Source organism: Corythoichthys intestinalis, chromosome 9 (genome assembly GCF_030265065.1).
Source record: "Corythoichthys intestinalis isolate RoL2023-P3 chromosome 9, ASM3026506v1, whole genome shotgun sequence".
In the NCBI taxonomy this organism is placed as follows: Eukaryota; Metazoa; Chordata; class Actinopteri; order Syngnathiformes; family Syngnathidae; genus Corythoichthys; species Corythoichthys intestinalis.
In genome coordinates this window covers 35,372,802-35,398,215 of record NC_080403.1, presented here as the reverse complement: position 1 = coordinate 35,398,215, position 25,414 = coordinate 35,372,802, and the positions used below count along the sequence as shown (strand labels likewise).

General features: G+C 39.2%; 1 protein-coding gene and 1 non-coding gene across 5 annotated transcripts in view; one reads left to right on the top strand and one right to left on the bottom strand.

Moving 5' to 3' along the window:
- Positions 1-25,414, bottom strand: part of fgd5a (FYVE, RhoGEF and PH domain containing 5a) — a 77,752-nt gene that overhangs the window by 4,926 nt on the left and 47,412 nt on the right. For 2 of the 4 annotated variants that reach the window (XM_057846319.1, XM_057846317.1), the window contains exons 8-20: positions 23,968-24,058; positions 23,807-23,857; positions 23,627-23,685; positions 21,525-21,596; positions 21,339-21,407; positions 11,246-11,329; positions 11,065-11,144; positions 10,775-10,871; positions 9,135-9,272; positions 8,861-8,963; positions 8,637-8,773; positions 1,005-1,133; positions 656-810 (exon numbers count right to left, since the gene is read on the bottom strand). In XM_057846319.1, coding sequence (XP_057702302.1) covers positions 656-810; positions 1,005-1,133; positions 8,637-8,773; positions 8,861-8,963; positions 9,135-9,272; positions 10,775-10,871; positions 11,065-11,144; positions 11,246-11,329; positions 21,339-21,407; positions 21,525-21,596; positions 23,627-23,685; positions 23,807-23,857; positions 23,968-24,058 — 1,265 coding nt within the window. The remainder of the gene's footprint in view (positions 1-655; positions 811-1,004; positions 1,134-8,636; positions 8,774-8,860; positions 8,964-9,134; positions 9,273-10,774; positions 10,872-11,064; positions 11,145-11,245; positions 11,330-21,338; positions 21,408-21,524; positions 21,597-23,626; positions 23,686-23,806; positions 23,858-23,967; positions 24,059-25,414) is intronic. The other 2 variants (XM_057846318.1, XM_057846321.1) reach the window with 2 other exon arrangements.
- Positions 5,605-5,676, top strand: trnae-cuc (transfer RNA glutamic acid (anticodon CUC)). Its single transcript has one exon. It is a non-coding gene; the product is annotated as a tRNA-Glu (tRNA).

The following is a 25,414-nucleotide window of genomic DNA, read 5'->3' as shown; positions in this document are numbered from 1 at the left end:
ATAACTAACAAAAGCACAAAGTATAAACAAAAGGACTAGGGATCAAAAGGCAAGGTTCAAACAAAACTTACTTTCAAAGCAGGGCGAGTAACACTAGGAACTGTGGGGGGGGGACGCAGGCATGAACGTGGACCAGTATACACATGCAGACAAGGGGTAACGAGACAACAAGGAACAGGTGAGCACAGGAGGATAAGACAAGGGGTAACGAGACAACAAGGAACAGGTGAGCACAGGAGGATAGACTAGGAGAAGGCACATCAGGTGAAATCAATGGGCAATCACAGGGACAAGTCACACTAGGAGAAAACAAACACAAAACCTAACACCTAAGCATGTTTTGGAGGAAATGAAAAGAAATGCCTTTGTTGGAGATATTACATTCATTGTATTCATGGCTCTCATAGGGTTTTATTCAATCATATGAAAAGCTAGGTGAGGGCAGTGTGCCATATTTTCCAGATGGACAGGGCAGTTTATCCACAAATCCCACATCGACTCACACCTTTCATAAGCCCCACTCCGTACACGGTCCACTTGTCATGATATGATGATCCTGCCTCACTCGCCCTGCCAGGTTTGATTCTTTTGATTCAATGCTCTTCATTGCTACTATCAAGTTAAAAGTCATGTCAGCAAGAAGAGTGACACTGACCTGCGTGCTGTGTGATGATCATCAGCCCTGAAGGTGTAGTACAGTGTTTTCTTGTGGTAGAGATGGAACACGTTGCTACTCTCATCTCCCTCAGGGTACTCAGTCAGTTTGACGGTGAAGCCTTGTAGAGGTAGACTCTCAGAAGCCACTTTATCCTGAAGGAATAGCCAAGGAGGTAAATGAAATCAACTTGCAAATCGAATCAGATGACAGCTTGTTGACAGAAGAGCAAGGTCGAGAAAAGCCCCATAAAAAATGTTCAGAAAGGAAGCTTAAAACAAAGGGCGTGTGAGTGAGTGTATGCATGTAAGTGGGTTGGGCTGGTGTGGGAGACTCTGTTCCCCCTCACCTCACAAGCTGTGAAGGTGTAGAGCACCTTGTCTTTGAGGAGGAACCACAGCCGCTTCCATTTCCTCTTGCTCTTCTTTCGCCGCTGTAACATGCCGCTCATGGTGGAGCCCTCCACCTCAAGAGGCAACTGATAATACACACAGAAAGTCACAAATCATCCACCTGCCAACTGGACCCCATACCCACACAACTAGTCAAAGCCTGCTTCCCCTCCTGGTCCCACACATTTCCTCTATCATCCATTCATCTCTCACCTCCGGAATAGTCCCCACTTCTTTTAAAACTACTGCCATCACTCCAATTCTCAAGAAACCTGGTGCCGACTGCTCAAATTCCAACAACTTCCGTCCCATATCCAACCTACAGTTGCCTCATAGCTCCGTTTTCATGTATCCCCACAATAACCTCTATGAGCAGTTCCAGTCTGGCTTTTGCCCACTCCACAGCACTTTAACAGCACTTGTTAAAATAACCAATGCCCTCCTCATGGCAGTCGACTCTGGATTTCTCACTATCCTCATCTTCCTGGACCTATCTTCAGCTTTTGACACCATCAGTAATGCCACACTCCTCCACCGTCTATCTACTATTGGCATCACCAACACCCCGTTAAACTGGTTCTCATCCTACCTTTCTAGACGTTCTCATTACATACAACCCAAGTCCCTTAAATCCACTCCCTCACCCGTTCCCTCAGGAGTCCCTCAGGGCTCTGTCCTCGGGCCCCTACTGTTCATCATCTACCTCCTTCCCATTGGCAATATTTTCTGTAAATTCAACATCAACTTTCACTAAGCCTGTCGTAATATGCAATAATTCAATTTATCGCGCGATAAATAAAAATGAAGGCGGTAATTTTTCCGCTGCGATTTATTGCCACGTGCACGCGTGCAGCAGACGTGCTGTTAAAAGTTAGGATTTCTCGTTACCAACTGCACAAAATGCATCTTTGTTCCAGGTCTGGCAAAAACTAGCGCCGGAGCCAATCGTTCTCATTAAATCCCATTCTTCAACGTATACCGGCCGCGTCAGTGCTCTGGAGTGACTGTGGACCATCTATGGCGCGCCGGTGTTGTTGATGTGTGGGCGCTCCAGTCAGGAGCCTTCACGCGGGGCGGCTATTTTTCGGCACAACGTCGGATATTTACAACGAAGTCCGCCAAAACATTGTTACCGACTTGGCTGCTACGAACAACCTCGCTTTGACAACGAACAGCTGAATGAAATTAAGAGCGCTGTGCTTCAAACTCGTCCTGTTTATGAAAGTCTATTGTCATATGCTGGTGTTGTGTAGTAATGAGCAGACGTGACTTCAGCAGCGCTTGCTAACTTTTTTAATGCGCGCGCACACACTAGATATCATGAAATGGCAAACTAGATGTGCTACGTCCATGCCATTGGCTACGTGAGCCCAGAACGATTATGGGACACGTAGTCCATATACTACATCGATGAATTCTAAACTGTCATGACTGAATGGAAGTTAAGAAGGCCAAATCAATCCATACCAGTGACTATAGATAATGTTGCAAATATTGTTGTTAATTCAGTACGTGACACAGATGGATTCGGACCACAAATAAGATGTCTTGCTCATGTAGTAAACCTAACTGCTAAGAGAGCTGTAGCAATCAACAGTGTGCCTTGCCTCACTTTTCAAACAGTAATGATTGTTCTCAGCACTTTTATACAAAATATTTTCAGATCAGTAAGAAGTAAGCACTTAAATATTATGCACTAAAATGCATGTTTATATGATGGTAATTTAATTTTTGCTCGTTAGCAAAAAAAAAAAAAAAAAAAAAAAAAAAACGAAACAAAAAATAATTGTAATTTTTTTTTTTTTTTTTTTACAGCGCATTAAATGTATTGAATCGGATCGAAAATCGTGTCCCCCTTATCAAAAATCGTACCGAACCATGACTTAAATGTATCGTTGCATCCCTATGGAACAACATTGCAGAAGCTATGATGGGAAAAGTTTTCATTTGCCTAAATGCTTAAGTTATTAAGAGCAATTTTTTTTTTAAACAAATTTTATTTATTCTGTGTTTCTGTGCGATATCAATATTGTTGTTTTTTACTTAAGAGGCATGGTCTATTGTTTTTAGTTGTGATTTCTTAAAAAGTATTTTTGAATTTAAGAGTAAATATTTATTGCGTTTAAATTGGTGTACTTGATCTATTAATATATACTGTATTCTCACTGTGTTATTGTAAATTGGTTAAAAAAAATTGGGGGGACTGTATTCTCACTGTGTTATTGTAAATTGGTTAAAAAAAATTGGGGGGGGCGCAATAATATCGCATATCGCAATAATTTATGAGAATAATTATCGCACACTAAAATTTGTTATCGCGACAGGCCTAACTTTCACTGTTGCCGATGACACCCAGCTCTACATTACTTCCGAACCCTCCTACTCTCTACCGCCCACCTTCCTGACTGACTGTATCACCGAAATAAAAAACTGGCTCACCCAAAATATTCTCAAACACAACAGCAGTAAAACCGAGGTGCTCTTCATTGGCTCCAAATCCACCATATCCAAATACCATAGCCATCCCCTTTACCATCAACAACTCCACTGTTTCACCCTCCACCCCAGGTTAAGAGCCTGGGTGTCATCCTGGACAATACACTCTCTTTTCATTCACACATCAACGATATTACCTGAATTGCCCACTACCACCTACGCACCATAAACTGCCTCCGACCCCCCTTAACCCCCCTATTCTGCTACCATCCTGGTTCATAGTCTTGTCACTTCCCGCCTGGATTACTGCAACTCCCTCCTCTTTGGCCTCCCTCAAAAGACCCTACAGAAAACTGCAAATGGTCCAGAATTTAGCTGCTCGCATTATAACCCGTACCCCATTCATCCACCACATCACTCCAGTTCTCCACCAGCTCTATTGGCTTCCCGGTCCACTAACACATCCAGTTCAAAGTTCTCCTCACATTCAAGGCCATCCACAACCTGGCCCCTCCCTACTTGTCCGACTTCCTCCATATTACAACGCCCTCCCGTGCCCTTAGGTCCTCCAACTCCATCCACTTGTCTGTCCCCCCCCCCCCCCCCCCGCTCGCCTCAGCACCATGTAGAGCAGAGCATTCAGTTGCTCTGCTCCCCGGCTTTGGAATTCACTACCACCCGACCTCAGGAACACAGACTCACTCCCCCTTTTTCAATCAAAACTCAAAACTAGGGGTGGGAACCTCTTGGTACCTCACGATACGATATGGTTTGCAATACAAAGCTCACGATAACGATGATCTGACGATACGGCGATACAACGAATATCGATACATTGGTCAGGAAATCATTCTAGGATATTCTAAAAACTAATAAACAGAAAAACAAGCTTCTGCTGTAAATTGGAATGAGTTTATCACTAGTAGACGTCCAATCTATTTGAACTGGGATGGTGGCATCGAATGAACGATCCCTCCCACTTCAAACTGATTGAACGTCTATGGGCGTTGCCAGGCAATGAGGTAATTTCGGGCCATTTATGGTCATTTACCTGTTGATTTTCAGTTACTTCCTGTTGATTTTGGGGGTATTTTATGGGTCACTTCCTGTTCATTTTGTGTTATAGAACAAGAAGTGACCTGGGAATCACCCAAATGAATAGGCAGTGACTCAAACTGAACAGGAAATGACCTGGAAATGCCCTAAAATGAACAGCAAGTGACCTACAAATGCCCTGAAAATGTGACAGAATGACTGTGAATGCTCTGGTTTCGAATGAACGAACGTTCCCAGTCTAAATGTATTGGGTGTCGAGCACCGTCAAGGCAAACGTAGAGTTAACTGAGACACTATTATGGTGGAAGATTTTGGTAGCAACTTGTTGGTTATTTTTTATTTTTTTTTAAGACATTGACACCTTTTTAAAATGATATCTCGATTCTTGCAGGAGCATATGGATAATGTTTTGGAATACAAAGTATCACGATATTTTACCATTTCGATATTTTGTCACACCCCTACTCAAAGCTCACCTGTTCGGGCTCGCATATCAATAATAATCCCTGATTTCTTTGTGTTTTACTGTTCTGCTAATTCTTTTCATAGATTAGCATTTTATTGTTTTGAACGTTCTATACTTAATTTTTTTTTTTTACTGTTTTAAGTCTTTAATTTGTCTAATCGTTTTTTAAATGATTGTACGGCGACCTTGAGTGCCAGACAGGCGCCTTCACATAAAATTTATTATTATTACTATATTATAATTCAGAATATGGCAACATGTAGGTCTGTGGTTCCCAACTACATTACATGAAAAATCCTCCAATTATGCATTTGTCCTCCTCCTGCTCAAAAAAAAGAATTGAGACTGCTGCATGCGTGTTTCTCCAGCTCCTCTGAGACACAGTATCATCTGAGTTAACTAACAAGGACCAAATATTACACTGAGTTTGTGAGCAAGTTGAGACAAAATCATCTTTAGGGGAGTATGAGGACTTTTAGCGACATCTAGTGGTAATGCTATCACATTATAAGGGCTGGCCATAACCACTGAGGATGCCATACATACATTCACTGGAAAAATGACTCTCCAACTGTCAGGCGACGTGTAAAGTTTTCAACTCCCTGGTGGTCTAGTGGTTAGGATTCGGCGCTCTCACCGCCGCGGCCCGGGTTCGATTCCCGGTCAGGGAACAAGTGTTTTCAAGAATCCCTCTTCTTCTTACAGTCACATTCTTGGCACTTCAGCAGTCACCCATGATCGCGATCGCAAACAGTCTGCAGAAGTTTTCGAGATACTTCCGCAACATTACTCATCAAAAGCCCTTAAAAAATTCAATATGGAAATTCCGCATTCATCTGCCATCATCACAACAGGGGAGGACAACATGCTAATGAAGGCAGATGTGGAACCTAGCTCGTACCACCACAAAGACCGGTTGTTTTTGCTGCTTTATGGAAGGTATGTTCTTCATGTGTCCGGTGCTCAAAAAATACTAAAGCTAAAATCTTGCGCATGGAATGACTTGTTGCTTTTAATATTGTTACTATGATGATGATTGTAATTATGATGAGCTTGAATATTATTTACAACAACTACTGTATATGCCTGTTGCTAATCAGTACGTGTAGATGGCACAATTACCGTATTGGCCCGAATATAAGACGGTGTTTTTTGCATTGAAATAACACTGAAAAAGAGGGGTTGTCTTATATTCGCAGTCCAGACATTATACCCATTCACGACGCTAGATCCCGCCAAATATCATTGAAGCGATGTTCTGTCATGACAGATCTCAGCTACTCTCCCCATTCACGACGCTAGATGGCGCCAGATATCATTGAAGCGATGTTCTGTCATGACCAGGGGTCGCGTTAACCGAATATTTTCCGTCGTTGACCGGTTTTTTAAAACGGTGACGGAAAAAAACTGAAGTCCGTCCGTCATTTTGACAGGTTGCAATTCACACCCCAGACCACAGGGTGGCGAGTGAGCATATTAATTAGCTGTTGTCTCTCTTAATGCATGACGTCGTTGGCTATTCTGTCAGAATATTGTAGCGTCACCGGGGTCTGGCGGCGGCACCGTGATTGACACATCAACGCGAGGTTCTTATTGGTGCACCCGGTGTGCCAGCGCGTCATCCAATTGGTGGACTAGATTGCCGCCTGTGTATAGACCCCAATCACATGACGTCACAACTCCGCCCCCCTGACTGGAGCCGCCATATTGTGTGTCAGCTTGTCGTGTTTACACATTACCGCTACGTACATGCCTACTATTACGCCGTGTTTTTCTGCTCGTTTTAATAACATAACATTAATAATCAAAATGGTGAAGGCGTGTGTGGCGGTTGGTTGCAGTAACAGAGAAGATAGACGGAGAGACTTGAAGTTCTACCGTATTCTGAGAGACCCGAAGTGGAAAGCGAGATGGACTGCTGTAATTCGACAAGAAATCTGGGCACCAAACGATCACCACAGACTATGTAGTAGTCATTTTATATCTGGTAAGATGCATTTAATATATATTTAGAGGATTTTGGGCTGACAACCACAATTAAGATCATTGTGTGACGTTGGTGATTGGGGTCTATATAGTTGCCTCTTTTTCTTTGGGGGTGAAGTTGTTGTTTTGTTGGTGTTGTTGGCGGTAACCAGAGTAAAAAGGGAGAAAAATACCACGACTTCCGTGTCTAATTTTTCGCCGCCAAGCAAGCGTTACAATATTAATTAAAAATGAATGAAAACTAAATACTCTTGAATATGTCATCATTATCATTTTAAAAATTTCAGTGACGGGTAAAAATAGATTATGACCGGATTTTTATGACCCTGTCAGTCAAAATGACAGACAACGAAAATGTCTAGCGCAACCTCTGGTCATGACAGATCTCACCTACTCTTTTTAGTTTAACCAGTTTGCGTTATTTTATTGCAATGTTTTTCCTTATTCAGATTTGTTTCAAGACTACGGTTACAGTAAGACTTCACTTTGATGGTTAATGCAGTTATTGCAATTTTGTTTTATCACAATAGATTGGTTTATTTGCATTGCAAAAACCAGAAGCCATTCATTTACGAATGTGATTGCACTTTAATTTACATATTTAAATGTTCAGCTACTAAGATTTGAATGAGGCAAAATAACATGCTTTTTCTCTCAAATATATTGTTATAATCATTTGTTACGGATGTACTGTAATTATTTTCTGGATAAAAATTAATTTGGTGTTCAAAAAGTCTTTTTTCAAACTTGAGTCTTGAAAAAGAGGGGGTCGTCTTATAATCAGGGCTTTCTTATATTCAGGCCAATACGGTATGTCAACGCATAAATGCAAGTGTTAGAAGTTTTTTGTTAATTTGTTTACAGATGGAAAACGCTGTTAGGCAAGTTGATGTGCCTCACATTCACAACACGCTACGCCTTCACCTCGATCCAGAGATCCAACTACGAACTTTTTAACTGCAGCAACTTTAAGAGACTCTAATGGAGCTGGAATTACCAAGGACAGCGGGAGAAAGCCCGTCAGGAAGGCCGCCGATGGTCTCCGTAAAGTCGGGTGAAAGTTTGGCGAGGCTCAGGAGCTGTGCTGTCTGATATCAAATTCCTGTATGCTATTTTTCTCATAAATTTAAAAAATTGTGATTTATTGACCTGTTTTGCACATACTATTTGACATACTATTTTTCTTTATATGTACATACCTTGGAGTATTTCCTTGTAACAATAAAATCCGTGTCAGCCTTTCTGCATTTGGCAAATGTAATATTATCTGTAATGTCACCTCATTTTGGTCACTGAAGTGGACGGCGTATCAATCTACACCTTACATCTACACAGGCCGACATGTTGTTATAATTTTGTCCACGAATGATCAACGAAGTAATAAGAGTTCACGGACAGGACGTCTCGGAGTCTCGCCTACGTCGTGCTGAAACCCTTTTTGGAGATTCCGTGGGTTCCTCTGGTTTGATTTTGCAGTTTTACCTTCGTCAACACACTGCTAACTTCAACCGCAACTCATGAGGTTTTTTTCTAAACCGGAAGTGCGAAGCAGAAATTTTCCAAGATGGCGCCGCCTATGTTTCGCTCAAGAAACTTTGAAGCTGAATGCCTTATTTTAGCATTAACATGCATGCATGTAACACACCTGATTCAGTGAGGATGTGCTCTTCCTGCTCTTCCATAGGCTCGGTGTCTGTAAGCTTTGGAAAACTGCGGAGAGAGGGCGACTGGCCCGATGAGTTGGTGGACTTGTGTTACCACATGCTCCTGACACACTGCCGCCTAAAATCCAACACAATCAATATATATTTTTAATAACAACAGGTTTCTAGTAAACTTTTGAAAGCATGTATGTATGTAAAGCTTCACCTCTTTTCCTGAGCTCGGAATAGCAGTGGTCACACACTTTGGCCACCCTGTCCTTGAGGTACTTGAGTGGATATCTATTCCTGGAACAAGCTCGGCACACAACCTGCAGGACACAATAAAAAAAAACATTTACATAATATGAACAATCTGGAATCAAATGAAAGAACAACTGCAGCAAAACAATTGTCAAAAGCCTGCAAGATAGTATCACTACACTCTATTTTTGCTCCTAGCGGAGAAACTACTACAGAATTCCAGTGCTTGTAAATCTAACCTTGCCACAGGCATTACAGTGGTGTCGTCTAAGAGTGAGGCTGAAGTCAGAGGTGCAGTTCATACACATCATTACATGAGCCACTGGGACCATAACTGGAGCAGCTTCACCCAAGGCCATCCAAAGTTTCTCGCGGGCCTGTTAGAGGATGTATTGAATATATGAAAACACTGGTTGGCAAAACAACAGAGATCTAACGTATTTTCCGGACTATAAGTCGCAGTTTTTTTCATAGTTTGGCAGAGGGTGTGTCTTATACTCTGGAGCGATATATGTGTGATTATTTACGTTCAGGTCGGGCCAACTTCTCTCTAGCTAACTCTTTTTAAAAAATATATATTTATATTAAATCGATGTATGGATGTTAAATAAAATAAACAATTTGGATAAAACAGAAGGCGCTCTGCATGCCTGCGCACGTGAAGGCAGTGGTCCCGCTCTGTTTTCAATCTTCCCCTCCCGCCCTGCATGGCGCTCTCCGCGAGCATCCATGTATTTCCTTTTCGATATGGAGCAGTGAGGAGTGAAAAACAAACTAAAGACAGGGGAATTGAAAAGCGAACAACTGCGGTAGGAGTGGGATATGGAAAGGATTCAAATTGATTGTTGAAGATGCTATACAGAAACCTGTGTCGGCTTCACTGAATGTAAACGAATGTGGCGCTTTGGTCTCATACGAGAAATATATTTAACAAACTTTTCCAGCGTTATTTCGTTGTGTAAATGCATTTATAATGATAATAAAAATATGTAGACTATTTAAACAGTGAGAAAACCTGCGTTTTTCTTCTGCCAACTCGAGGAGATTAAAATAAATGTCAAATCCATTATCCGCCTGTTAGAACAGACACACAAATATAAAAAATATAAATGTTTATTGAATATCCATCTTACAGTCTTGTTTAATTGGGAGAATTCGTTACAAAAGACAGGCTTGTATAAACCGGCATCGTCACAAAGTGATCACACAAAACGCAACCAAGCATCGCATCCCCGCATTTCCTCCTTCTCCTGAGTCCTCACAAATACAACATAAAATTTTGTCTTTTTATTCTGGCACGTGCATACAAATAAAACATCAAATTTCGGGTCTTTTCGGGCTCGGGCAAGCAAGTCAAGTTAATTAATCGGGCTTGGGCCGCGTCGGGCTTTAATACCCGCGGGCCGGTCGGGCTGGATTTTAGGCCCAATCTAACTTCTATCGTCATGTAATATTAGCATACCGTACACCTATTCAGCATGTTGTTCTCTATTGTATTTTAAATTGCCTTTCAAGATGACATGTCTGTTCTCGGTGCTGGATTCTATCAAAAAAATTTCCCCCCAAAAACGCGACTTATACTCCGGTGCGACATGTATATGTTTTTTTCCTTTTCATTGCGCATTTTTTGGCTGGTGCGACTTATACTCAGGTGCGACTTATAGTCCAAAAAACACGGTAAATGGTTTTGATTCATTGATGAGTTACTGTTCTTGTGTTAAATAAATTGTGATTCCATTAGGAAGTGTGGTTTTCTTCAAATGTCTGTTTTAGAAGATTTCTGTAAGTAATTTGGTTATTTAAACTAAACCACTACCTGTACTACTACTGTACTACTACTGATATTGTAACTAATCAGATGAAGTTTATTGAGTGTCACCTCATTACATGGTCCGCCAAATGTACAGAGTCCTGCAGCGTGGTCCGCAATGGCTCGGCTCAATGTGTGGAACCAGTCCTCCCTTTCTCCAACTGAGCTGAAAAAGTAAAAAACAATGTTCATTGCTGTTAAATCAATTCTGTAATATAGATTTGCATGATTCCCTCTCGGTGGGATTTAGCATAGTTTTACAGCACTGCCACATTAACAAAATTGTAGAAAAGAAACAAATTTTTTAGCATTGTAAATGCCATTATCTTTTTTTGACAGAAATTGTGAGTTTTATTTACCTAGCGGAGAGTGTAATGGTGATGTCAGACACCTCGATCTTCAGGCAGTTCAGCACATTGTCGAGAACTGGTTTGCTCACCTGTATGCAAGTGCATGTAGGGGAGTTAGTTCTGTCAACAATTTTATGTTATCCTATAAAACCAACGTTTCATTGTGTCACACAAGAATACTAATCATTACCTTCATTCCAGACAGGGACAGTGTGTTCTTAAGCCTATATTTCCCATCCTGCTGCGGGTAGGTGTATAGCATTATATCATTCATCTGATGGTAAATAGAGAGACACACACATCATAGCTTATTAAAAATAATTTACTGTAATACATTGTTGATGCATTGTTTTTCGGTCATTGCTCAATTACATTTGAGTTTGTAAGCTTTGCAGTACTCCTAAATCACCACAAGATGCTGATAAAACTCAAGATATACAAGAAAATGTCACAAACAATTGGTATTCATTTTTGTGCAAAAACAAATTATGCCCATTACTACATTCATATAGATTTTGAATGATGTTTCTTAACTTTATAAAGCAGCAGCACCCAACCTCAATGTACACTAAGTGCACAGCAAAATAAAGCAATAAAGGCGTTTATTTGCACGGAAGAGTAGAGTATTGTTATTCCCTGAACACACCAAGATCCCATTGTGTTGTGCATGAGAGGTATTTCATTTCTCCCCCCTCCAAAAAAAGAGATGACATAATTGGTCACACCTAATGTGCGTTCTAAACATCCGCTGGGGCCATAAAGACAGCATCCAGGAATTCTCCACCCAGTGCTGGGCTCCAGGCCTCCCCTCTTTCTCCCAGCATTCTCAAGCTACACTGTCAAGGAGGGCTGGGTGGGACAGGCCACTTTCAACACAGCACAACAACCAAACACGCCAGGGAAAATGTTGCCCTGGCCGATGGCCTTTCGAGCATAACAATACATGATAGCCAAGTCTGACCCAAGTCTGTGAACTTTGGGCTGCTTGCTCCACCACAGCTGCTTAAACTTCTAATCTATAGTAGTGCTGTCACATTTATTGATCTTTTGTCTTCTTTACCCTTGGGAGCTTTTTGCATTGTTTGCTTGGCGAAAATGCATTCGCTGTTGATTGACAGCACAGATGTCAAAACTCAATGTCCACATCATTTTATGTGCCCTGGTAAAGCAAAACATGCACATTTTGATAGAATCTGTACTAAAATTGTCTTCATTTTTTAATAGTGCTGTCAACTTTTTCGTGTTAACGGGTAGTAATTATTTATTTAAATTAATCACGTTGAAATGTTTGACGCAATTAAGGCATGCACTGAATGACCCGTTCATGCATTGCCTCAGTTTACAATGACGCCGTTTGGACACAGGCGTTCATTGGACCGTGCCTTTTATTGGCTTAAGCTTTGGCAACTCTTTCACAACAAATGTAAGTATTGTGGCGAACGACGTGAGGAAGAATGACAGGAAACGATCTTTTTCTTAACACACTTAATTGAACATAACACAGATCATACTGTATACTATTTGCAGCCACCACCGACAGTCATGGTTGCCCAACTTCCCATCATGCATTTCGTCAGAACAGTAAGGTCGCTACATTATCATTTACTGTAGTGAAAGCACAACAAAAATAATATTCCTATCTCTTACAAGAGACGATCATTTTCTTAACACGCTTAATTGAACACAACGCAGAATATACTGTATACCATTTGCAGCCACCGCTGACAGTCATGGTTGCCCAACTTCCCATAATGCATTTGGGCGGAACAGTTAAGTCGCTACAGTATCATTTAGTGAAAGCACAACAAAAATAATATTCCTATCTCTCAAAAAAATTATGTTCACCAAAAGAAAAGCGCTCACTGCAAAGAGAACTATCATTCCCAATCAAAATTGCTATGCAAAATACACATAAAACTTACTCAGACTTTGCCTTGGTTAGATCTCTAATTAATTTAAAAGTCGCCATTGGCACCTTGTGGTGTATTTCAATCACTACCTTACGTAGTTAAAGACACTGTGGAAGAACAGGGAGCCCATGTGACGTCCCACTCGGCGACGCCAACAATGGCGAGCTATTAGTTTACTTTTTGATTGAAAATTTTACAAATTTTATTAAAACGAAAACATTAAGAGGGGTTTTAATATAAAATTACTATAACTTGTACTCAAATTTATGTTTTAAGAACTACAAGTCTTTCTATCTGTGGATCCCTTTAACAGAAAGAATGTTAATAATGTTAATGCCATCTTGTGGATTTATTGTTATAATAAACAAATACAGTACTTATGTACAGTATGTTGAATGTATATATCCATCTTGTCTTATCTTTCCATTCCAACAATAATTTACAGAAAAATATGGCATATTTTAGAGATGGTTTGAATTGTGATTCATTGTGATTAATTAATTTTTAAGCTGTGATTAACTCAATTAAACATTTTAATCGTTTGATAGCCCGACTTCTTAATCATTTCGAGATGTTGCAAGCATCGTGACCAAATCCCCAATATTTCACATTTTTTTCCCCTGACTTCTGACTTAACAAGTTGCTGTCACTATGGATTAATATCAAGAGTCTATGGTGGGGGTCGGCAACCCGTGTTTTTAGAGCCGCATGCGGCTCTTTAGTGCTGCTCTAGTGGCTCCCTGGAACAGTTTCCAAAATGTTTGAAAATAGAAAAAAAATTGGTTGAGGGAAATATATATTTTTTGTTTTGATATGGTTTCTATAGGAGGACAAAAACGGCTGAGCTTGACATCGACGCAAGTGACGTTCCGTTATTCTCGTCGAAATGCTCTCCTATAAAATGCATGTTTAAAAATGAACCGTCGGACGCTTGCATGAACTGTTGGGTTCTTTTTTTTCTGTAACCATGGACGATTTATATGAGGAAATTTTCCACTACTTATAGACAGGAGAATGCAGCATCAGGACTCTCTCCTCAAAATGTCCCAAGGGCCGAAAGCCCCACATTCGAGAGGGACAGATTTGTGCGCACACGTTTGCTCTTTTATATAACTTTAACATTTGTTAATAATACTCTCTGCGTGTGATGTAATCAATCGCTTTACCTACGCATTTTTAAATAGGCACTTTTAAGTGAACGCATTCAAGAACAACTGGACCATTTTTAAACAGGCATTTTATTGGAGAGCATTTCGGCTCGTCAGCCGATCATATAGTGGGAACAATGAAACGTCACTGTCAAGCGCAGGCCCCCTGAGGGGATAGTGAGGGCGGGTGGTAAGGCGGGAGATACTGTATTGGCCCGAATATAACACGGCCCTGATTATAAGACGACCCCTCTTTTTCAAGACTCAAGTTTAAAAAAAGACTTTTTGAACACCAAATTAATTTTCATACAGAAAATAATTAATGTACAACTGAAACATGATTATAACAACATATTTGAGAGAAAAAGCATGTTCTTTTGCCTCATTCAAATCTTAATATCTGAACATTTAAATATGTAAACTAAAGTGCAATCACATTTGTAAATTAATGGCTTCTGGTTTTTGAAATGTAAATAAACAATTCTATAGTGATAAAACAACAAAATTGCAATAAGTGCATTAACCATCAAAGTGAAGTCTAACTGTGACTGTAGCTTTGAAACAAATCTGAATAAGGAAAAACATTGCAATAAAATAATGCAAACTGGTTAACCGTGAGAGTATCTGAGCTCTGTCATGACAGAACATCGCTTCAATGATATCTGGCGCCATCTAGCGTCATGAATGGGTATAATGTCTAGACTGCAAATGTATGACAACCCCCACTTTTTCAGTCTTATTTCAATGCAAAAATCACCGTCTTATATTTGGGCCAATACGGTAATAAAGCACGGAAAACCGTTCACAGATAGTAAGTACATGATGGAGAAATTCATCAACATATCAAAACACCTATTTGCAGACTTCAAAAATAAAACCAAGATAATAAAAAAAAAAAAGAAAAAAAAAAAAAGACATGCCCAGATAACGGGCATCTTATGCACGTTCCATTTTGTTGTTTTTCGAAACCTCAAAATAAAAATGACCGATTTTTTTTTTTATTGCATTTCTATAATTTCATAAAAGCAATGACAAAAAATCATTAATATTGTAATGAAGTTAAACTTGAATTGACATCATACAACAGAGTAGTCACATGGTGCGTTGGATGCGCTGTAGGGAAAATAAACATTAAATCTTGAAGGCTCATTATGTATTTTTAGCCAACTTAGCCATTCTGTTAGTAGGCTAATGTAGCTAATACAGATACATTCAGCATGTGTTGCCTTCATAAATAGGCTTATTTAAGGCTTTTATTTTTTTGCGGCTCCAGGCATTTTTGTTTTTTGTTTTTGGTCCAATATGGCTTTTTCAACATTTTGGGTTGCCGACCCCTGGTCCATGGTTACACATGCAGTTATAACAGCACTATTTGGGAAACTACAAAAACATGTGGTCGGTGAGAAGGGTTCAACCTGTTCTAGAGGAAGCACCAAAAAAACACTTTCTGTAATGGTCATCAGCGATCTCGATGAAACAGGTGTGGGTGATAATATGAGGGAGTATGTCCACAAATTATGAATGAATACGCAGTCTCCCAATGCTAAAATCAGATTTGGGTTATGCAGTCTGAAGTAAATAGTAAACAGTTGGCTTTCTGTTCAACTTGGCATTAGATAGAACTAATTACTTGTGAAACAATAGAGTGGGCTTCTCTATTTCATGTGATGTGTTTGTCTAACACCCCACACCCATCCAAACTCTTCAACCTTCCCCTCCCTGCATTCTACAGGCTGTCTGGCCTTCACTTTGCTGTCAGTCTCCTCCCAATACACAGGAAACCAGCATCCAGTGACCCACACCAAACATCCTGTAAGGAAGTGGGGCCCTGGAAAACAAGTCCTGAGAGGGGAGGAGAGTGAAGAGGGAGGCCCTTGCTCGTGGGTGTGGTGCCCAGTAGAGATTTTACAACTTTGGCCATGTGCCCTTCCATAGTTGCAGACTGACCTCCGTCCCAAAGTCCCCCATATTTTTGTGGCTCATACTAGCTTCGCTCACAACAGGTGCTCTTCACTAAGATGTCACGGTGCCTTACATGATACAATTTATCTTAAGTGAGCGCACATTCTGCCTTTACAGAACACTGAGACACTAAGGCAGTGCTTTCTAACCTTGCCAAAGGTACCGAACCCCATGAGTTTCACATATACATTCACGGAACCCTTCGGAATTAGATAATTACAAAAAAGATCAATCAATCAATCAATTTAAATTAAAAAACAACATATTTCACCTAATACCTAAGCAGATTCCCGTTCAACTTTCTTGCCATTTTGACAGCATGTATTCAAACAGGTCAAAATTTGAGTTCACGCTGCCTGTTATACTGTTATACTACTTCAAACGAAGTGTGAGTCAACCTTCCACTGAGCAAAACAGTTTCTGCTCCCATCAGATAGAGGACAAGTAGTTGAAAGAAATGGAATAAAGCTTGCAAATTGGGGGCAAGCCAGTCAAAAACATAATCTAACAAAGCACTTTGCTTACATTTAGTCAGCGTACGACAATAGGGCCCTACTGGTCCTTTGCCTTCAAATCCGATCTAGGTCACTGTCGTATGTGGTTAAAATCCGATCTGGGCAACATTTTTCCAGAATGTGGCTGCGGTCTGAACTGTCAAGTCCCCCAAATCGGAATTCATACAGCAATTACGTCAGCAAAGAGCGAAAGGCACGGAGGACGGCAGCAATGGAGCTGTACATTAGCGTTAGCGCCTAGCTTGAACGCAACTTTTGGGGAAGGAGCGGGCTTGAGAACAGTCATTTAAAAAATGGGTTGAGGGTAAGCCTGAGAATGCTGGGTTTTCTCTCTGCTCCAAATGAGCAATATTTCAAGATTGCTTTCACGGCCGGGAGTCGGGGCAAACTGTCCGTATGTGTGTGCGTGCGTCATGTGTAGTGATTTGTTTTGATGCTCCTGCGCATGCGGGTCAGTTTGCTTAGTGCATCTGGGACTGCGAATTAGTGCATATGCGTGATACTTGAACGGTCTATGACAAAAATCGGAATTGTGCATTAAGACCTGCGGTATGAACCGAGTCTTACTTTTGGTTGACAATGTCAAAGAGCAAAAATAATGTTGTGATTATACTTTAATGGAAATATTAGAATTACGTCACGTTGACTGTTCAAATGAGAACTGGGTCATTTTTTAAATAGAGTGCCATTTGTGTCCCTAGTATAAAGTAATCTGTATTTTCACAAAAACCAGACAAATACTCATTCAACTTATTTTTTTCTTTGTGTATTATTAATTGCTGTCTATTATAAATTCAAAGGTGCAGGCTCCTGAATTCTATTCTATAAATTTAATTAACTTCTGGTACACGGTTGTTATAGAATTGCCCCAAATGTCACCATTGTTTTTTATTTAAATTCAGTCCATTAAAATAAATTATGTAGGTAGAAAAAATCCAAAATTATTGTTATGATTTTATTGTCCTGGATAAAATCTCTATAAACATGTGTTATTTTTAAATTACAATATATTATTTAATTAAACAAACAAAAAAAGGTTTTCTGTTCGTCCGCAGTGTCACTGTCCACTCTGTTAAGTTGTGTTAGTATTGCTTTGAGAAAATTCCCCATTTATTAATGACACCAATCTTCTGCCGTAACATCACACCAGTGGCAGGAAATTTAACTACGCTGTGCAATTTAATTTTTATAAAATAAAAGGTAAAATTAAAAAACAGATTTTGCAGTTTTATGCAGTGCACTGGTGGTTGATCATAACGCATACCTGTCAAGTTGTATGGTTTTTAAAAATGTGTACGCCGTATGTTCAAAATCTGTACGTTTTTCGTGCATTACGTTTTTTTTTCTCCGTTCGGATTTTGTCACCGTTTCAGCAACGAGACAATGTGCGTTACTATGCGTTACTACGTTGGTTGAATGACGCGAGAAAAGTCAGAGACACGGAGAGAGAAGAGTGTTTGTTGTGACGCTGTTGTAACGCAATGCTAGGCTAGATGGCTCCAATATTTCTTGACTGTAGCCGACAGCCTACAATCTACGCCTAGATATCACATGCATATAGAACTACATGCAAAATAACAGACTCGGCAAGGTTAGTAAACAGCCGCTATCTTAAAGCAGTAGACTTCTCAGAAACTTACATACTTTCACATGTCGAAAGTAGATAGAAGGGAACAAATGCAAAAAAGGGAGCAATTTTAACAACTTTAACAGTTGATTCACAACATTAAATGACTTCCAAACATAGCAAAAGTTACTATGTTTTTTTTTTGTTTTTTTTAATGAAGAAAAAAAAAACATGAAAGGTAACACCAGTTACTTTTGCCAAGTAACTTATTACATTCAGGTAACTGAGTTACTAACTTAATTAATTTTTGGGAGAAGTCATTTGTAACTGTAGTTAATTACTTTTTAAAAGTAAGATTAACAACAATGGTCATAAAGAGGAAGTCTGCAGAATGAAAAGTGACGAAAGCGGAGATTTTATTCTGCCAATTTGTTGCCGAACACAATTTGCCTGCAACTATTGCTGATCACTTCTCAGAATTAGCAAAAGAAATGTTCCCTGACTCAAAGATTGCATCGGTAAGTTAATTTGATCAATTGACCTTTTTAATTTATAATTGGATACACTGACGAACTACCTTCAAGTCAAACTGAATTGCGAGCTGAAGTGCCATGAAGTGCAGACATCAAAAGACATGATATAAATTGCCAAAAGTGCAACATACAATTATAACAAAAGTCACTGTTAAATTTTAGTAATCATGATGTAGCTGAAGATATTGATTGTTCTTTGATTACACCAGGTAATATGTGACGATATTACCAATAAATTCATAATATTTTAAAGATTGAGTTTTATTTTTGTTTCATATTGCACGCTATATACAACGTTGTACGATTAGTCACCAATTTGTAAGGGTATACAGTACGTCACTATTTGTAAGATTGCCACTGGCCTCGGGTTGACAGGTATGATAACGTGTCCACTCTTTTAATGCTATAAATCAAATAATTTTATTTAATTGAATCATTTCCAAAGGTTTATTTTTAAAATTATAGATTTCTCATCAAGTTTCCAAAGTCATGTTTGGTATTATGTTAGCAAAGCTAGGCTGAGGGCTAACTTTAGCACAAAATGTCACCTCTATTAGTGTTCAATCTGTTACATCCAAATGGCACTCTGTAAAATAAAAATGCCCCAATTATCATCCTTTTAAAGAATGAAAATCTCCGTTTCATTGCTTACATTTGATATCATGAACAGACAGTGAAAGTTTACCAAAGGTGAAAGTCAGCGTGACAGTGTTTTATGGTAAACTGTGCCCTATCAGAATACTGTGCTGCAGTAAGAAATATATGGCGTAAAACACAGACAAGACTGAAAAAGCGGTTTCTGCTCTTGCACCCCTCTTTAAAATAAACTGCCGTATTTTTAGCCAAAAGAACTGTTTTGCTTGATAGAACAATATGTCTATATGCTGCCATAGCAGATTCATGGCGCACTAAGCCTCCAAACTATTTCTAATTTGTCCGTTTTACCCTGAAAACCCCCGTTTACAGACGTCGCGCAACTGCTTTTGTTTCAACCTAGCCATAAAAAGAAGGTAAGTAATTATATTTATTATTCAAAATGTCTGTCATTTTTAGCTTAGAATCATAAATTGATGTCTAAATTTTAGTTTAAAAAAAAAAGACTTTAAAAAATTATTCACTTGCATATTTTAAACTTTTAAACAAATTACATCACAATGAAAAATTTGGCGTCTATAAAAAGTCACGGATATCTACCTCATAACTATCGCTTCATTGTATTTTTTTTTTGTTACTGTCGCATTTTACCCGATATATTAGATGATAAATAATCGATCCAAACAAAAACAAAAAAAAAATTGAAAAATAACGTTTGAAAGGGTAACTATCTGAAAAAGAAAATCTCAACCACTCCTTGTTGTCTGCGATTTCTGCATCGTAACCCTTGTTATATTTCATTTCATTTCAATTTATTCACACACACATTCATATTTACAAAGTGTACATCGTATTATAGTGCTGAGCCAAGATTATGTGCTTATAGCTTATAGTCAGGAGCCTGCGTATATCAAGACAATCAAGAAAAAAATAATCAGATGAGCTGAAGGGTGAGTTGTAGCATTTTACAGTGTTGTCATTCAGAAACATACTAATGGACAATAACAAACTATCACCATGTTTCACCCATAAACAAAAAAAAAATTAAAAATCCAGCTGTGGCCATTCACAGCTCTGTCTTGACACTCGGTGATAAATGCTACATGGAGTTTTTGTATTGAAACAAGGAAAGTACACGATAATATGTCATTAAAATCGTGGCGTCTTTAATTCTGCTCTCGCGTGTTCTCGCCTCCAATTAGGGTTTTGCTGTTTAATTTTTTTCTTTTTTTTTAAATGCCTTCCTGTTCAAAATTTTTGTTCCAGAAAATTGAAATTTGAAGCTTTCCAATGATGTATCACACACGCGTATAGGACAATTTTGAAATTTGGCCAAATTGGTGGTCTCAGAGTGTTTTCCGCCATATGACAATAAATATACACTTTATATGAAATACCACATGATTCATACATTTGGTTTAATGTTGAGATTTTGAGGTAATGGATTTTCTAAAACTTGTTAAAAAGATCATTTGACCAGATATTTTAGTGCTTACAATGCATGGGACTTAACTAATTTGTTCTGAACAACAGTTCATCAAAGAAGCCCAATTTTAACACATTGTGTGAAAGTCAATTTGCGATTGTATTGGGAGCTCTGCAGGGAAACAATGCCATCCTCAAAATAATTCATTCAGTATTTACTATGTTGTTAACCTCATTTACTACAAAACAATATTTTGATTCAAAACTGGGGAAAATACCTAACCTCACTTTGCCTGATCACATCTTACTAATTAACACATAGAATCTTGTTAAAATCTTCTTTGTGTAGTTGCCAAGCAACCTGCAACCAAAGATGCATTTCACGCTGTCAGGAAGAAGTCATGCATAAAATGTAGATGTCTATAAAACTGTAAATTGTCTTTTTACACAATTGAGATGAGGTGTTAATTAGTGAGCGTTGAGTCATTGCAGGCTGGGAGAACAGCATAGCTACAAAGCCTAGTCCTAGATAAATAACCTTTGTATTCCGATAATTGAGGGGTATCAACAGGCAAATGGTTAAACACAAGATTTTTTGGATCTTGGCATAAAGTTAAAAAGGGATTTACCAGAAAAAGGTGTCTGGGCTGTCTGCTTTTCCTTGATACCTTCATGAGAGTTCCCTCTTTGACAAACATCTGCCAAAAGAATAATTGTCAACAAATTAGTCACACAGGACTTTCACCAATAATGTGCTTTTAGGTTTTATGTTGCAGTGGTCTAATGGTAAACATGCACAGCTGCTTTGTGCTCACCCTGCCAGGCTTCAGGAGGTCCTTCTTGCCTTTCATGCTGTATTCTATGTGGACCATACGCAGCAAGTTCTCCTGGGAGATTGGTGTGAGGAAAGAGATGGTGTGTGACTATCCAAGGAGGAGGAATAGAATGAAACTACCCTTGTTTGTTTATGAATGAAAGAGAGGGAGGCGGAAAGGGATGTGATAGGGAAGACTGAATAGGGGGGGTATAGAGATAGAGGGAGCCGTATGTACACTGCCTGTCAGCCCATGTGTGCGCGATTGTCGGTGCTATATGATAAAGAGAGGCGACGAGCCAACGTGAGCAACACAGCAATCTTGACAGTTAGAAGGCAGTGAGACACAACATTCTGAATTATCGCCGTAAAGATTCATGAGGGAGGCTGTAGATCTTGTTCAATTTAACAAAGCTCCCCTTTGTAAAGATACACATGGGACCTTTGCATGAGCTCAGCATGGAGGAATTGAATTCTCCAACCCGGCATAGAAGCACATAAAATGTGTTTATGCTAAAGCTGAATAATTCGACTAACTCGGATTTAAAAATTAATCAAGGCATTTTCTCCACCTCGAGGAATCGTCTAATTTTACCAGCTCTAAACATGACGTTTTGCCCGGGCTACCTTTAATACGGAACAACGCGCTGACGTCACGTGCATTTAAGAAGAAGGGAGAGGCGGCGGATATATTTGATTTCAACCACGTATGAATATAGAGGTAACGACAAAGAAGCTGATGAAAGCGAAGAGAAACGCACCAAGAAAAAGCAGAAAATGTCAAAAGTGTGGGAGCATTTCAAGCTGGAGACCAAGGCGAACACTGTTTCATGTATTCACTGCAAGACAGCGCTTGCATTCCAGTACTCCCGCCCAGCCCTGGCTACCTGCGGCCCCGCCGACGCTTCCGCACCCCCGGTTGGACCCCGTGACCGATGACCGCCACCGAAACCCAGACCGGGCGCCACCGCGCGACCCACCCGCCTCGCCTCAGCTCCACATTTATTCAGAGAGCGGATGAGCAATACTCGGGACAAGGTCAAATTAAGTTAATGTAACACTAATACATAAAAATAACATTACTGTACCGTGCTAACATAATGTTAGCCCTGTGGAGGGTGATGCGTGGCTCACGAATCTTTCATACAGGCTTCATTTAATATGTAAAACCACAGCCCTTTGGACTGATGACAGTGTAAAATAAAAAAAACATAATAAAGCTAACTGTCAATTTTAGCTCGGTAGTCATTGATGTATAAAACGCCAAGTGCTCCAATACAGCAGGTATCATACATTTATTTTGAACACTGCAAAAACTCAAAATCCTATCAGGACTTACAATTTAGACTTGCACTTAAAACTTAAATAGAACTTAAAAGTAGCTTGACATCATATGGAAATTCAATTGAAACACATGGGGAAAACACCTTACTTTTAAGTGATGTGTGTTACAAACTTTAATGACATTTTTAGGTAAGAAATAAGAATTTATTTAAAATAATATTTTAGTTGGTTGTTGTTTTTTTGTGAAAGCAGTGATTTTTGTTTTTTTCTAGTCACATCTGAGATGCACTTGTTGACTGTTTTCAAAATGTACATCTAAAATAAGGCTGTTTTTAACAATGTACATCTAAAATAAAGACATTGTTTGTTTAAAAATGGTTCAATAGTAGCTGAAATGTCTTGTTTTCTCATGTATATTTATAATTGCTATTTACCTAAAAAAAATATGTTTCATCCAGTTACTCGATTAATCGATGGAATTTTCAGTAGAATATTAAAATATTCGATATAGCTACAGCCCTGGTTTATGCATTACGCTAGATGTCCAATTAAGAATATTGAAATTTTACAAAACAAAAAAACATTTTTGGGTGATAAACACACAAAGGATACTCCACATTTTCTCCCTTTTTTCATGACAGTTAATTTTAGTACATTTGGAGTTTGAATTTAAACGAACTTTATGAGCTCTTTATCAATGTAAACATTTATATAGTATGTTTCTCTGTGGTCTGCTATCAGAAATTATTTAAAGAATAATGATTAAGGTAGCTTATTCAACTTTATTCAACACATCAATTGTATCCCAATTGAGCTTACCCCCTGTTTAAGATTGTCATTGGCCTGGTCTGCCACCTCTGATACAATCACCAAGGCAGCTGAAACACAAATAGAAGCAGAAAATAGTTACCACTGAATTCTGGCACTCAAAGTGGCTGCATCTCAACAATAGAGAAACTGTAACATTATAGTGTGTTTGTGTTAATATCACAGCTTTACCTTGTGTGTCCTCATATTCTTTAGAATCAGGTGACAGGTTGTTTAGGTAATCTGGATGTAGTCAAAAGGAAAAACATGAGATAAATAAAAGAGATTTAGTGGGGTCCAAATTTTTATATAAAACATCTCCTTGAAGCTTGTGCCATAGATATGTGTGTTACCTGTGAGCAACATGCGATATTGCAGTACTCTCACTATGACCTGCAGCAGCTGGTGTTTCAGTGGGACTTCAGTAGCTTCTGGACTTTTCCTCTGCAAGGTTAAAGAAAAATAAAAAGGAAACACTTTTTTCATGTTAAGCATTGTGGAACAATACAAACTACAACTAACAAAGAACACAACTAAACATTTTAGGGAAAATACAACATCAAAAATGCTGAATTGACAGCTGCCTAAGCAGTCTCTTGAGTACTGTTGAGGTGTCCTAAAGAGAGGCACAAACCTCCCCTTTTCAGCTCAGAAGCACAGTTCCCATTTACACACCCCATTTCTCTGACATACATAGTCTTGCATGTGTGTAGTCTCTTTCTGTGTGGTGCATCATAACAAATACGATAGGCAAGTGTTTTAATGTGCAATTCTATTATAGTTGACCGGTACTATAGGAAGCTGTCTCTCGAAAATAAGAATGGAATGGAGTCCTAGTTAAAATCATTGCTAAAAGCTGACCAAATATTTACTGGTTTATTATACCAATATGCATCAGATTAATGTAGGCAATAAGTTCAATACATTTATGTAAAAATAAACGGAAATGTAACCCCAAACCCTTGTATGTCCGAAAAAGCATAAGGTTAAACTGTCCAATGTAGTGCAAGGTCAGGAGGTAATTGTGCTGGCCGAGGTGACCTTCACATTTTTCCGCAAGACAAAAAAAACTGAAAAAAAAATCCCATTCTTCTTCTCTGATGAATCATTTGCAGGACAAAGGGGGTAGAAAAAAGCAGAAAATCAAGAGCGTATTGGAAAATCAATCAGTGTAATTGTCTCTGACAGGTATTTACACCCGAAGGGGGAGAAACATGCACACACACGCACCCCCCACGCCACACACACACATTTTATATGTCATTTCTGTCAAGGATAAAAGAATACTCTCAATTTTTCATTCTTTTCTCCACTTTCTTCACTGACCATGACAGTGGGACTCAGATTTTGAATCAGAAAACTGAATGGTTACCCCATTTTCTACAATAGCATCTGCTCTCCTCAAGTGTCGCATGTAAATTTTCATCCAATTGACACTTCTTCAGAAGAATTAGTTCGCTGATGCGTGCCAGAGATGATAATTAGCGTTTGGCTTGTTCGGGCTAGTGAGCCAGAGAAGAAGAAGAAGGATGCTTCATGCTGTGATGCAGACACACAGACATCCGCGCAAAAAAGCACGGCCAAACAAACGCACCTTTCAAGCCTCTTTCACAGCCAGCTGATTTTCTGTCTGCACACACAAAACTGATCTAATTGGGGAGTTGTAAAGGAGTGTACTCCTCTAATGACTTTCTTTCCGCCTCATTGCCCAGCTACAACGGGTAGCGAGGGATTCACCCCAATGCTCTTTTACCTCTATCGCTCTCCTTCCACCTGCTGCACAGCTCCCTCTTGCCACCT